We start from the raw sequence: 16,114 nt of genomic DNA on the forward strand, positions 1-16,114 counted from the left end.
TATCTATGAGTCAGTAAAGTAGCTCATTTTTATTTTTTTTTTAATTTCTACTGCCTTGACACAATGGTTTGTAAAAAATAAGAAAAATAAAAAACAAATTTCTAACTTACAATTTACAATTTTAACCATTGACAACAAATTTGCATTTAAAACAAACACAAGTGGGTCAGGGCCACCATCCTCCAACTGCTGCATTACTGAAATCTGTGATGGTTTCTCTTCCACAGCATAGTCTGTAAAGGGAGAAAAAACAATGTAAGAGACTGGCTAAAGGGACAAATGCAGAAAGAAATCTGATAGAGGAACAGGCTGATTATTCACAGGAAAGAGTAGAGCATTTGATTTATAGATAGGGTGAACACAGGTTTGTGCCTGCTATCTCAGTATCATGTTAATAGTGGCCCCTTTCACTCTCAAAAATGACCCAGTCTAGTTTGGATGACAAAATGGTTATCCTATGTGGGAGATTTCTCCACAAAACGATGTGTGCCAAATCTAAAGACAACCCATTTTTTCACAAAAATTCTCCAACAATCATAACAAGAATTTTACATATTACATGTTCTAAGATCAATTTTTAAAAAATCTTTATTTACTGATTTGAGAGAGAGAGGATGAGAAAGACAGACAGAAAGAAATATCAATCTGTTTCTGTACGTGCTCTGACTGGGAATTGAACTGGCAACCTCTGCACTTCAGGACAATGCTCCAATCAACCTAGCTATCAAGCCAGGGATAAGACCAACATTTAAAATAATCCATGATATATAAGAAAGTGATGATATGCTAATTACTGCTGGAAAGAATGCCTAGGGATTGAGGTGCAGGGGAATTCTACTTTTTATTCTATGTCCTATTATAGAGTTTAGATATTTTACCATTAAAAAATTAAACTTTAAAAAATGCACCCAGAGAATAAACTAAAAGTATCATAAGTGAATGGTTTCAGAAAAGAAATTTTCTATGTAAATTTCAAGAATTCCATAAATATATCACCAAAATCACCAATAAATCACACATCAGATTCTGAACGTGAACAAGTTAACACTTGAGACTCTGAGCAGAATTGTTCCCATTTAATCCCCACAAGCACAGTACTAGGTCATATTCAGCCACCCCATTCTCAATGATGGTAGTCCTCTCAGCTTGAAGCCAAAAATCATGGGTAATAACAATTGTAGAATACTGTGTAAAGATGAGGGAAAAGAATTGAAAACCTGAAAGTTGCATATGTTTGACTGGTCTTATATAAAATGCATCATCAAGGGACAGCCAGGTAAAACAAAAGAACACCACTTCCCATTGACCAACAGAACCAAAAAAACTTTTTTTTTGGATGTATGGGAAATGTCTATCCTAGCAATGAAAATATTTATTAGAAAAAGAAATACTAAGTGACTTAACAATAAAAATTTTTTATGAAGTTTTTTGACTGGAATACAACATTGCAAAATTGTGGTGAAGAGATGGTAATGTGGTTTAAGTAAATAAATAATGGATAACTAGTTGTTTCTCGGTATGAAAGGTTTTGGCATTAGAGCTAATGGTGTGACTTTTAATGAAAAGGCAACCTTATTTATTTTAACAGAGTAGGCCAATATAACTTCTTATTAATCTAAGATTATTAAAGTAACCAAAATTTGAAATCCAAGAAGTAATTTTACTACAAAAGAATATTTTTAGGAGTTCCTGCCTGGTAAAGGAGCAAAGCCATTATACAAGTATAAGAATGCTTAACTTTATGTGATAGCTCACTGTTGTACTATGAGAACACAACTAGATTTGAAAGTAGAGATATCAGCCAACATTGCTGAGAGCCTACTATAGGCCCAGCACCACACTAGCAGCAGAAGACACAAACATAAATTAAGACTGAAGGTACTCATGGTGTAAGTGAAAGAATCAGAACTATAAGATATCTAAGTTACAATGAGAAAAATGTTAATATAGTAACAGTCTATAAGAATTTCTATTAATGGACCTAGCTAGGTAGTCAGTTGGTTAGAGCATAGTCCCAATACACCAAGGTTGTGAGTTTGATTCACAGTCAGGGCACATACAAGAATCAAACAACAAATGCATAAATGAGTGGAACAACAAATCGATGTTTCTCTCTCTCACCCTCTCTCCTTTCCCCTCTCTCTCTAAAATCAATAAATTAAAAAAAAAAGGTGGGGGGAGAATTTCTATTAGAACAGAGATGAAGATACAAAACACTATTAGAGAGGCAGCCTTGGTACATAAGGATTCAGAAAAGTTTTCTATTAATGTGGATTTTGAAAGTTTGAGAAATTCTTTAGGGAGTCTAGGGTACAGAAGAATATCCTAGGCAAAGAAAAGAAAATATTAATTACTTGCCTACTTTCCTCCAGACATTTCTTGCTAAGTGCTTTCAGGTATGAAATCTGATTTAATACTCACAACTCTTAAATTAAGTAGGTGTAGTTGCCTAATTGTTTTTTTTTTAAAGACAAGAAAAAAGATTCAGAGAGGATAAATGTTTTTGCTCACTGGATCACACAGCTAGAATGGAGGAGTGCTAAGATGAAAGCTCAGGTTTGTCCAGCTCTGAAGCCCACTCTCTTCCCACTCTTCTACAAAGGAAGAAAAAGCATGAAAGTATAAAAAGTGAATATTCAAAAAAATGACAAAATATAATATGCAAATAAAGTACTGAGGTAGTGGCTGAAAATAAAGTTAGAAAGGTAAGTTGAGATAAGGTGATAAGAAACATTTATGCTAAGGTGAGTAATTTATACTGAAGGCATTGAAAATCCATTGACTATTTCTAAGCAAACACAATACATGATAATATTTATGTTTAAAAAGGTAACTGGTAACAATGTGGAAAACAAAGGAGAGAAAGACTGAAGGCAAGAAAACCAGGTCAAAGACTAGGAAAAACATGAGGAGAGATTATTAATAAAACATCTTTTAAAAATGTACTAATGGATGCTAATTTAAAAATATTAACAAGAAAACTTTCACATAAAGATAACCATTTTTTAAATTGAGAGATTCTAATCAGAACTTGCTAAAAGTATTTTTTATGGTAAAATTGCTATTTAAGTTCAATACCCTCCACTTATTATATGTACACTTCTGAATGTCCTCCACTTATTATATGTATACTTCTGAATGTATATTAGATTTCAAAACAGAATGTTAAATTAATGTATCAACTGTATCAGATGTGCTGAAGCTAGAACCACAAGAAACTCTTCAGAGTATTATGTCCTTTAAATATTAAAAAAAACTGCCAATGAACTACATTTAAACTACAATTAAAAATATTATAACCTTTCAATGAATGAAATAACATTATAATATAACAGCACAAATTTCTACTCTAAAACAACTAGTCACATCAATTATTTTCATGGTATTGAGTAGTCGCTTTTTTGTTGTTGAAGAAGGGTGTTTATTACTTAAATTCTATCTCCTTCCCTTAATTAGAAGTCAATATTTAGAATATATAACTATCATGTTTAAATATAAGTCTACAAACCTCCTTTTACGCCAGTGGAGATGAGAATGGGAGGAAGGCCATCTTCAGGAATAAGGTTCATTGCACTCCCAACAGGACTTCCAACCTGAGTTATATTCCCCGAGAACAGAGAAATATCAGTCTAGAAAAAGCGAATGAGCAAAGTGAGCATTACAAAGAGGTTCAAAACTTCAGCAGAATATAGTCAAGAATATAAATTGGAATTTAAGTGAAAATCTGGAACTCATACTTTTTTTCATATTCATGAACTTGTGGTTTCCTAAAGGACTGAGTTTATACTATGAAAATGTTTCCAATTATACAGCTTTTCACTTTGGCATCATAGTAATGAGAGAAGAGGTATTGTCATCTTAAACAGGTAAAACTTCTTTTTTCTAGATTTCTTTTGCCATAAAAGAAATATATATATTTTTAAATTAAAGTGGGAACAAAAACAAAATTTCGATATTATCTCATAATTTCTGAACTTTTAATGTATTTTGGTGTACTTAGTCTCATTTATACTGCTTTTTCAGATTAACATTGAGAACAGTGGTGATGACTGTACAACAATATGAAAGTATTTAATGCCATGGATTATGTGCTTAAAAATGGTAAGACGGTGCCCTGGTTGGGTAACTCGGTTAGAGCGTCTTTCCGATACATCAAGGTTGTGGATTTGATACCGGTTTGGGCACATACAAGAATCAACCAATGAATGCATAAATAAGTGGAACAACAAATTGATGTTTTTCTCTCTCTCTAAAGTCAATCAATAAAAAAAATTGTAAATGATTAAGATGGAAAATTTATGTTATATATATTTTACCACAATAAAAAAGAAAAACAACTTAGATGAAATAGATTGAAATAGGTCATTGATTTCATTTACTATGTAATAAAATAAAACTTCATTTTTATTTGCATTAATATGATCACGTTAGCTACACTTAATAAAGTATAATGTTGCAAAACACATTTTAAATGGGATTAAATCCACTTAGTGACTTAATAGACTATACTCAAAGATCTATTGAAATAATGCTTTCCTCTCCATATTCTCCATCATTTAAGAAAAAAAGAGAAACTTATAAAAGTTTTTTTTTAATATTTTAAAACTGTTTTTTAACATGTATAAAGATGCTTATAGTAGCTTTTATTCAATTCTTAATAGCCAAACACTGGAAATAATCTAAATGTCCATTAACAAGAAAATAAATTGTGCTACGTCTATATGATGGAATACTACTCAACAACAAAATAATATTAACTTTAGATGCATACAACATGGTTAAACGTCATAAATATTAGTTTGAGTTTAATCAGCTACACATAAGCCTGACCAGACAATGGCATGCACAGTGGATAGTGCATCAACCTGGGATGCTGAGGCCCCAGGTTCAAAACCTCAAGGTCGCTGGCTGGAGAGCAACTCATTAGGCTTGAATGTCAGCTTACCAGCTTGAGAACAGGGCTTCCAGATTAAGGCTGGGGACTCAGACATGACCCCATGGTCATCAGCTTGAAGCCCAAAGTCGCTGGCTTGAGCCCAAGGTCTCTGGTTTGAGCAAGGGGTCACTGGCTCAGCTAGAGCCCCTCAATCAAGACACGTATGAGAAAGCAATCAATGAACAACTAAAGTGTCACAACTATGAGTCGATGCTTATCTCTCTCCCTTCCTATCTCTCTCTAAAAAAATAAGCTAGACATAAAACATTATATTTGTTTCTATTTATATGAAATTCTGGACCAGGTCAAACAAATCCATAGAGATACAAATCAGAATAACAGTTACCTTAGGAAAGATGTAAAAGAAATTTAATAAAAAGAAGTATTGACAGGAAAAGGGCATGACAGAATCTTCTAGAATGATGAAATGTTCTACAGCTTCACCTGAGTGGGGGTTACATGGATATGTGTGTGTGTGTGTGTGTGTGTGTGTATGTTCAAGTTGTTTCCCAAATTAATTTTCCTAAAGCACTTTGCTATATACACTTTATACTTGAATATTTAAACTACTTTTAAAAATTTGTCATATCTTGCCTGACCAGGCAGTGGCGCAGTGGATAGAGCGTCGGACTGGGATGCAGAGGACCCAGGTTCGAGACCCCCGAGGTCGCCAGCTTGAGCACGGGCTATCTGGGCTCATCTGGTTTGATCAAAATTCCACCAGCTTGAGCCCAAGGTCGCTGTCTCCTGCAAGGGGTTACTCGGTCTGCTGTAGCCCCATGGTCAAGGCACATATGAGAAAGCAATCAATGAACAACTAAGGTGTTGCAACGCGCAATGAAAAACTAATGATTGATGCTTCTCATCTCTCCGTTCCTGTCTGTCTGTCCCTGTCTATCTCTCTCTCTGACTCACTCTCTGTCTCTGTAAAAAAAAAAAAAAGAATAAAAAATTTGTCATATCTTGCCATACTTTTTTTTTCTTTTCTGAAGTTGGAAACGAAGAGGCAGTCAGACAGACTCCCGCATGCACCCAACCGGGATCCACCCAGCATGCCCACCAGGGGACGATGCTCTGCCCATCTGGGACGTTGCTCTGTTGCAACCAGAGCCATTCTAGCGCCTGAGGCAGAGGCCATAGAGCCATCCCCAGCACCTGGGCCAACTTTGCTCCAATGGAGCCTTGGCTGTGGGAGGGGAAGAGAGAGACAGAGAGGAAGGACAGGGGGAGGGGTGGAGAAGCAGATGGGTGCCTCTCCTGTGTACCCTGGCTGGGAATCGAACCCGGGACTCCTGCAAGCCAAGCCAACGCTCTACCACTGAGCCAACCGGCCAGGGCCTCTTGCCATACTTTTATCTATACTATCTATAATTTAGTGGGTGTCTGCTAAAACTTTGCAATGTTCTCAGTACAACATGAGAGAAAATTTGGGAAATTTTATTGTCAAACCAACAGTAACTGATTTCAAGGCATAGCACAGGAAATAAAGTAATCTATTCTAACTTGCTATTTAATGATGCATAAGTCCACCTTGTAATATCATAAGAAGTGACCATCTGGCCTCTACTTATACCATCTGTGAAAACTTTATTTCATTTTTTGAGCACCTATTAACTGCCAGGTACTCTATTAGGCCATAAAAATGAGAAAACTATATTTGAGTCTGGCCTTAAAGTACTTGTTTTCCCTCATTTTACCATTTAAATATTAAAACAGAATGTTGAACAATGTGAGAGCATAGAAATAAAATAACTATTTTGTTTAGTTTCTCTTAAACTGAGCTGACCCATGGTTCCTTGTAAACATTCATTCACTAAAGCTTCCTCATTTGTTCCAAAAAAAAAAAATTTGTTAGCTAGAGCAATTAGATAAGAAAAAAAAATTAATAATATGCATCCAAATTAGGAAGAAGTAAAACTATTACTATTTGCTGCCTGACCAGGCGGTGGCGCAGTGAATAGAGCGTCAGACTGGGATGCAGAGGACCCAGGTTCAAGACCCCAAGGTTGCTGGTTTGAGTGCAAGCTCATCTGGTTTGAGCAAAAAGCTCGCCAGCTTGGACCTGTCTGCTGAAGGCCCACGGTCAAGGCACATATAAGAAAGTAATCAGTGAACAACTAAGGTGCTGCAGTGAAGACTTGATACTTCTCATCTCTCTCCATTTCTGTCTGTCTGTCCCTATCTATCCCTCTCTCTGACTCTCTCTCTGTCCCTGTAAAAAAAAACCAAAAAAACTATTACTATTTACAGATGACATGATTCCACAGTGTATCAATAAAGACTGCACCAAAACACTTATTAGAAACAAACAAAAAAAACAACCAAAACACTATGTCTTAAGAACTTATTATACAATTTAAAAGATGTAAACAGGCCCTGGCCAGTTGGCTCAGTGGTAGAGCGTCAGCCTGGCGTGCAGGAGTCCCGGGTTCGATTCCTGGCCGGGACACACAGGCGAAGCGCCCATCTGCTTCTCCACCCCTCCCCCTCTCCTTCCTCTCTGTCTCTCTCTTCCCCTCCCGCAGCCAAGGCTCCACTGGAGCAAAGTTGGCCTGGGCGCTGAGGATGGCTCTATGGCCTCTGCCTCAGGCAGAAGAATGGCTCTGGTTGCAACAGAGCAATGCCCCAGATGGGTAGAGCATCGCCCCCTGGTGGGCATGCCGGGTAGATCCCGGTCGGGTGCATGTGGGAGTCTGTCTGACTGTCTCTCCGTTTTCAACTTCAGAAAAATACAAAAAACAACAAAAAAAGATGTAAACATTAAAAAAAATAGCGTGACCATGCAGTGGTGCAGTGGATAGAGCATCAGACTGAGATGCAGAGGACCCACGTTTGAAACCCTGAGGTCACTAGCTTGAGTGCAGGCTCGGCTGGCTGAGTCTGGGATGATAGACATGACTCCATGGTTGCTGGCATGAGCTCAAAGGTTGCTGGCTTAAAGCCCAAGGTTGTTGGTTTGAGACCAAGGTCAGTCACTCTGCGGTAGCCCCCCAGTCAAGGCACATATAAGAAAGCAATCGATGAACAACTAAGGAAACTAAGGAACCTCAACAAAGAATGATGCTTCTCATCTCTCTCTCTTCTTATCTGTCTGTCCCTATCGGTCCCTCTCTGTCTCTGTCACAAAATAAAAAAAGAAAGAAAAAAGAATCACTGCATAAAAATCATAGTTATAATCGATTCAGACAAGAACTGTAAAGGACAGTAAAAGCATCTGTAGAAAGACTGCCGGGGGGGAACAGGACATTCACAGTCTCCAGTTATCATCCCTCACTTTATTTATTAATTGCAAAGAGGAATAGCTACTTTTGCAGTAGAGAAACATAGGAGACATCAATTTAACCAATTATCAAACTGATACTTCTTGATATATTCCACTAAGAAATGGTCATCATTTCTGTAGTATTATTATTACTGCCAAAAATGTTTTAATCTAAAATTAACCATCAGAAAAAAATAAAATACAAATTAAGGACTTTATGCAAAGCATGGCCTAGATATTCCAAAAAGATTAATACAGTTGACACTTAATGCAGAGGTTAGGGTTGTCCACAACCTGTGCAGCCAAATATCAGCATATAATTTAAGTCAGCCCTCCACATACTTGGATTTCAAACCATGGATTAAAAATACACTTCAGCCTTGAACAATACTGGTTTGAAATGCATTGGTCTACTTAAACACAGTAATATGAAAAACAGTATTTTTTTTTTTTTACAGAGACAGAGAGTGAGTCAGAGAGAGGGATAGACAGGGACAGATAGACAGGAACGGAGTATATGGGTGCTCACTGTACTATTTTTGCAACTTTTCTGTGAGTGAAATATTTCCAAATAACTGAAGGAAAAAATAAAGAATCTTTTTGACAAAGTCACTAAGCAGATATGAAGAAGAATAAGACACAGTTCCATGTGTTGTCTTCTGTGGCCTTAGAAAAATCCAAAAAAAGGGGACAAATATTTCAAGACAAATATGTCATGGTTCAATGTTCCTTCACCAAACAGAAAATTTAGCTATAAATCTAATCATTTTTTTAAATATTTTATTTATTGATAATGAGAGGGGACAGGAGAAAGAGACAGGAACATCAATCTGTTCCTGTATGTGCCCCAACTGGGGATCGAACTGGCAACCTCTGTGCTTCATGACAATGCTCTAACCAACCAAGCCTTTTGGCCAGGGCTAAATCTAACCTTAATAACATGCAAATTCAGTTACAACAAAATCCACTAATTATGTAAATTTCTGAAAAAAATTACTAAACTTAAATATAAATAATAACTAATAATTCTATGAAAACTTCAAGAATAAAAACTTCATCCAAATTTTTATCCTCTTGCTTTAAAAAAAAGGTGGAGACATAGGTAGAATTAATGACCTTATTACCACCTTGACCACCAAGTTCAAGGAGGCAATCAGCAATAGAAAGGTTCCCACTGTGTAAAACAATCCTCTGTGTATACTTTCTCATTTTGGCCTTAGGTGACTGTTTTCTCACTAACGCCAGAAAAAGTAGCTGGTATTTGTCCCCTTCTAAAAATCAGGTACCAAGGAAAGAGTCCAATTAGCCCCAAAATTGTAACTAGTCTATCCTATAGACATGGTGGAGGTGACAACACAGTATAAGCTAGTATCATAAGATAAGTAATGAATCTTCCAAACATTAAGTCAGTGGCTTTCAACTAATTTTAAGCTTTGGAGTCCTTTGTAAACATCCTCCATGGAAACACAACAGGTAGAAAAGAAAAAAATGGAGATGCTCGAGTTGAAGCAAAAGCAGAGATTTCTCAGCCACCTGCATACTGCTTGGCTCTTGCTCATCATGGCACTCCCAAGAGGCCACCACAGAACCTGGGGGACATGATTTCAAGACCAGTGTATCAGAAGGCCAGGATTCCTTCTGATAGGGGCACATAAGAGTTAAAAAACTAGCTTTAGCAATAGTAGCTTTTAGTTATAATCAATAGAATTGACAATTAATGCAAGTAAAAATCTTTGTTCTAGGTGCTGGATACATGAATGGGTACTATGTGACTTGATGAGTCTGGAAGCAATCCACCTCTGTGCCCCAGGCCCAAAAGATCCACAACAAAATGGTATCTAAGCGCCAATGCTCCAAGGTTGCTGACAAAGACGCAGATAAAAAAGTACTGGTCAGCATATGAAAAAAACACTCCAGTCTTGGTCAGATGGCTCAGCTGGTTAGAACACTGTCCTGAAGCACAGAGGTTGCTGGTTTGGTCCCCAGTCAGGGCACATACAGGAACAGATCTATGTTCCTGTCTCTCTCTCTCTCTTCCTCTCTAAAATCAATTAAAAAAATATTTAGAAAGAAAAAAAATGCTAGAAGAATCCCTGAACTGCAACTTTTATCTAATTAAATCCTTAAATTCTAAACCCCTTACCTATCCCATTCTTCCCCTTATAAAAAAGGTTGGCTAAAATGAGGTGTTAAGACTGTTTTGGGGTATAGAACCCATCTTCTCAGATCACTGGCCATCTGAACAAAGCACCCATAAAGATTCAATCCTGTCTTATTTGGCTGCTTGGTAACTGGCAGCACGAATGCAGGTGTTTTTCAGTTTCACCTCTAGTATGACCTCTAGCTATAAAAGGAGACTGAGCTTACCAGAGAACAAATTTAAGAATCTTGCTCCTGAAAAAACTTCCAAATATAGAATAAAAGCAACCGATTTTGCCACATACACTTTACCTCTAGATATACACACACCTACACACATATGCACTAAACTGTATCCAAACCTATGGGTTCCACAGAAAAGTCATTCAACTTAGAAAAAAAGCAAAACAGCAGCACAAGCTGAGTACAGGAAGTACTCACTTTTAGTTGCTATTTTGCTTTCTTACCTCTGCTGGTAGTGGACTGGTAGTTACTGGCTTGACTGGTTCATGTGATACAGCCAAGGTTCCGGCAGAGGAAGTTCCATTCATTGTCAATTTGGCTGCATCAGCAACTTCTCCATTAGGCAAGATCCCATCAGCAAACCAAACTCGTCTCTGCTCTCTGGGCTGAGCCACTTGAGGAACCACAAAAATAAAACAGGTATCAATGTGATATCAATAGTTTCTAACATCAAAGAAGAGAAGGTCACCACTTCTAAATGTACAAAAAAATAAACACACTATTTAGCATTTATAATTAGAAATATTAGAACTGTAACTATGTGTAAAAGTGTTTGTAAATTAATAAAATACACATATTTTAATTACACTTTACCTCTATAACTTATATATGTAAAGATTGAAAACACTTTGGTTTAAAAATATTAAGAATTCTTAAAGAAACCTATGATTATATCACATTCTCTGTCCCCATCACTAAAAAGGAAAGTAAAGAAGGTATTTTAATTGCCTAGGAAATAAATTAATAGCAGGGAAAATGATCTAGCATTAGATATACACATCTCCTAAAAGTATGCAGTTTCACAGGAATTAAATATCTGGAAAAGTGCTATGGTGTTTTTAAAGGGCAAAAGATGCCCTGAAGAATGTTGAAGAATTATTAATTAGTAAAGGAAGAGTTGGCATAGACATGTAAGAACTGGGAAGCAAACTGACCAGATCTTTGGGTAAAGTATAACTGAAGAAGAAAAAGACTGATCTGGCAGTGCAAAAGTATTGATATTTTTTTAGTAAAAGGACAGGAGAAAGTTGGAAAACTAAATCTGATGAAATCATTTTTTTAAATTCAGTTTTGGAACTCAATTCAAACAATCAAAACAAAGAGAGACTAGGGAAGAACAACCAAAATTACAAATGAAGTAGAGAGAATAAAGATTTTAAGAAAGAAAGTCTAAACTCATAAAAATATAAAGAGTATCACTAAGGGATGATCTGAAGAGAGGGGAAAGTGGGGAAGAATATGAAAATGTCAGTAGAAGTCTTTGATCTTTAAAAGGGGAGGAGGGCTATTTAGCAAAGGGAAGGGAATATTACTAGACTAAAAGACGTAAAATTAATGAAAGAAGATTGATTTTAATTATCCAGGGAAACTTCCTGACAAGATCATTTTTAAGGAACTATATAATTGTTATTTTTACTACTGATAATCCCCTGAATTTACAAAGTGCCTTTCATCTGACAATATCATAATCATAAAGATATAATTAAAATAAGTTAAACCTATTATTTTCTACCTATCATATGATATAATCAGAATTAAAGTGCTGGATTTTAAAAAGACCTATGTACTTAAAATAGTATTTCCATATTTTTATATGGATAGATTAAAAATGAAGAGAAAATGGCTATAAACACCAAAAAGCAGTGGGCTGGTCAGAAAGAAGAACTTTTCATCACTTACTGAACTTCCATAAAGAACATAAAAGTAGGCATGAGAATAGGATTTTACAGGAGGACTTCAAAATCTGCATCTCTTCTCAAATATAAAGCAGTGTAATTACTCCATTCTTAAATTGGAGAGAAAACTGGCATATTTTTAGAGGTGCCTCCAAAATATCAGGCAACACAAAATTATTCTTTACTTGTGCAGAAATAATCTCAACACATTTCTTCTCACCTTGTTCTCCACTTTAATAACTATCCAAAGGGACTTATCCTAGTGCTTTAAAGATTTGTGCTGTAAAATCACATCAGCACCTTTTCCGAGGAACTTGGTGAGGAAAAAAAAAGAGATAAACAGCACATGATCCCCTACCTTCTGCTCCAGGGTGCTTTAAAACTCCCACAGGTACCATCACAGTGGGAGGTGGAGAGCTCAGGGCTCCTGAGGCCTGAGCTTGCTGCAAGGGAGGGATAGTAGAACAGTATTCAGCAGGATTGTTAGGGTTAGGGCTCTGGCTTGAGGCACTCATCATGTTCTCCCAGGCTTGAGCTAAAGCAAATACAGACACAATCAATGTGAATGGATTGCAATATATGGACATCAAGATCTCCACAATACTGGATAAATAATGTAGCTCCTCTTCACTAACACTCACAGTATGTCTCTCTTCTAGCTAGTGAAAATATTAAGGAGATAAGTGATTTTATTCAAAAATGGAGACCATTTAGTTAAGTAAACTATTTGGAAGCAACAAATAAGAATTACATGATACTTCTGATACAGACTGACAGGTCAGTCTGAGGTTAATGACTAGGCCCCTAGCTTCTTTAAAGGAGACCATACCTTAAGAGGGAATGAAACATCAAACTTAATAAAGATTTGCAACTAGGATAGCATTTAGACATTTGGGGGTGGGGTGGGGAGGTTTAATATTCAATACATTTTATAAAGTTCTATCAAAAATCAAAATCAGGAGCTAAAATAGCATGACTCCATTGTATAATACTTTCTTTATTATCATTTAGAACTTTTAGGTTTTTCTCTTAGTTGAAGTGAAATCTTTTTTGAAAAAATTCTGAAGCCTAAAGCTCAGGAGAACGCATCTCAACATTTTTGTGAATTCTGCTTTTGTGCAGTCATCACCCTGTGTAAATGTATCCAGCATAAACAACCATTTCACATCTTTGGTGTGTCTCAAAAGCACAGGACCCATTTGAACATGAAATATAATTTAAGTGCCATCAACCAATATAAATGCTCACAAGTGTGTTAAGATACTATATTCTCTATAATTTAACTAAATACTGACATTATCAACAACTGTCTTTAAAGTAAATATGATGAAAGATGCTACAGACATGAAAGATATTAAATTTTATATTCCAGGTTCAGGTAATATCACATGCCCAGGAATAGAAATCACCCAATTTTTTGAAATTGGGTGATCTTTTTAAATATCTCCTTCAACTTCAAAGAATGACCCATAAGATTTTGAATATTTATTGCCTCCAAACTGCAGGACAAGGCTAGAAACATTAGCTATGTTCCTTTGAAAGCATGGGCAGAAAAAGGGGAAGAGAAAAGGAAAAAGGGATAGGGAACACTGAAAAGCATCAAATCAAATATTCTGTAAAAGACCAGGCTAAGCCATGCGAGAGGAAAGACTCTGGAAAAACCAGGAAAAGTAGATTATTTTAGGATCCCATTAAGGGATCTTGCTTAATAAAAAGTAAGTAGTCCATATGACTCCTCTGCCATTTCCTTCATCTTTAGCTTTGCCAAATTAAAAAAAAGTTATCAAGTTGAAAGACTTCAAATAAAAGAGGTATTATGGGTACTGTAATTAAGCAGCATGCTCTTATCTGTGAATATATCTCTGAAAAAGAAAGCAGGAATAAAAATCACCAATTGAGCAGCAGCGTGAAATAACCACCATTTAAAAAATGACCTTTAAGAGTAAAGAGAATGAATTCATATTTGATCAAAATTATAAGAATTCAGAAATGGGAGGAAATTGGGTGGCTCATAGGAGATTAGAACAGATGAGATTAACTGACATGCAATAGTTAATAAGCCAGCAACAGGAAAACATCACTATGAGCAATGCATACAGAGCAGGAGGGGCCTCGAGCAGATAAGTCTCAGCTTCTAGGAGGCACACTGCCCTGGCACAAGCAGCAGTGGTATTCAAGTTCAACATTTTATGTCTATTAGTATGTTCTGACAACTGTACAGAGATGCACTCAAAGAGGAAAATACTACAGCCTGATCAATTATCTCTTTACAAGAATATTCTGGTGGTTTCTGTTTAACTAAAATGCCCTTGGATTCATTTCCAATCCTGCAAAAGGGGGAACACTGGATAAGCTATATTTACCTTCTCTTGGCTATATTTTTATCATATAAATTCAAAACCATTATCCTTATACCAAATCTAAGTAGTACTAAGGAACTGATTGAGATATACAATTTTCTATTTGATCCTAGATGCTAAGGTATTTTTTAACAAGGTGAATGAAACAAGATGTTAATAAGAATACATTCTAAATTATTAAGGTATTTCCTAGAAAGAGATAGCTTCCCTTGAAAGGAAAACCTTGGTTCAATTTTAATATTTCATCATTTAAGTGGTCAATAGCCCCTTATTCCCCCGTTCCCACTCCAATCATTTCACGGGAACATTAACAGCCACGCAGTACCAGATTTCCACAAGAACTTCCCATTCTTCCTGCAAAACTTACCTGATGTTAGCATTCATTCATTACATTAGGCAGAGGAATTCTGAAATGCTAAAATATTTTCAAAACATGGAAATTTAGCTCTATTTTCAGTTAAAGTTACATTTCAGGAACTAAACAACTTGTATAGAAAGGCAGGAAATTCTCTTGTTCTCAACAACTGTGAATTCAACCTGTTTTAATACTTACCATTCATTAGCACTGAGTGGCAGATTACACACACTCTAGCTTCCTTTCTATCCATATATAACAGTTTACATTTCAGGCTACAGCAAGAAGCACAGAAAACCTGAAGGAAAAAAGAATATTTTACATTTACTCAGGATCACAGTATAAAAGGAGTAAACCAGTATTGACCAACACTGACTGGTAGGAAACCTTATTGTTACAACACTAAAAACTTCAAAGGAAAATGCAGTTGAGAAAGCTGGGCACATGACCCAATTCAACAGCAAGAGTGTGAGATTGTATGTCTGCCAGGAATAAGGGAAGTGCAAGTCTTGGCTGAAAATAAAAATCTTAGCCAAGATAAGCAAATACACAGCAGGGGGGAAAGCTGAGCTGCCCTTAGGCAAAATTCCTATACACAATATCAAATAACAGGCATTTATAGGTATAGAAACTTACATCTGCCATTTCTGTTTGGAAAGGTAATATAGCAGGGTGAAATAAAGATTGGGAATTCTGGGATTTACTACCCTTTATGTATGGAATAATAATCATACCAGCTGTTTTCAGTTTCACATTATTTCCACCTTCCAGGGTTGGCTCTTGACAATCTTACTTCTTTCTCCCTTCCACACCAGGCAACAAGAATCTCTTTAGCTCCCTGTTAAGATTTATGTTCTTGAGAACTCATTAGTCACTTATCACAGAGAGCTTCATATATGCAGAAGGCTGTTCTCAGTGAGGTAAATTCTACTAATTCAGTTTTTATGGCCAAAGTGTAGCCTATATCTTACAAAGATGAACCAAGAAATGAAGTCATATTAAAGACAATGTGAAAGAGAACATCTCCTCTCTTACCAGGTATTATTAATATAGCCAGCTACTGTGATTACCAATTTACAACTTCCAGAGGCTTTACATTTTCAAAGTAATCCTGTGATGTAGGAAGAAGAGGGGATATATTAT

General features: G+C 36.2%; 1 protein-coding gene across 2 annotated transcripts in view; it reads right to left on the reverse strand.

Moving 5' to 3' along the window:
• The window catches only part of ZFYVE9 (zinc finger FYVE-type containing 9), a 164,217-nt gene that overhangs the window by 66,953 nt on the left and 81,150 nt on the right, over nt 1-16,114 (reverse strand). The window contains exons 5-9 of one of the 2 annotated variants that reach the window (XM_066269191.1): nt 15,170-15,269; nt 12,615-12,791; nt 10,805-10,974; nt 3,509-3,629; nt 111-233 (exon numbers count right to left, since the gene is read on the reverse strand). In XM_066269191.1, the coding sequence (XP_066125288.1) occupies nt 111-233; nt 3,509-3,629; nt 10,805-10,974; nt 12,615-12,791; nt 15,170-15,269 (691 nt within the window). The remainder of the gene's footprint in view (nt 1-110; nt 234-3,508; nt 3,630-10,804; nt 10,975-12,614; nt 12,792-15,169; nt 15,270-16,114) is intronic. The other variant, XM_066269192.1, reaches the window with a different exon arrangement.

Source organism: Saccopteryx bilineata, chromosome 3, assembly GCF_036850765.1.
Source record: "Saccopteryx bilineata isolate mSacBil1 chromosome 3, mSacBil1_pri_phased_curated, whole genome shotgun sequence".
Lineage (NCBI taxonomy): Eukaryota > Metazoa > Chordata > Mammalia > Chiroptera > Emballonuridae > Saccopteryx > Saccopteryx bilineata.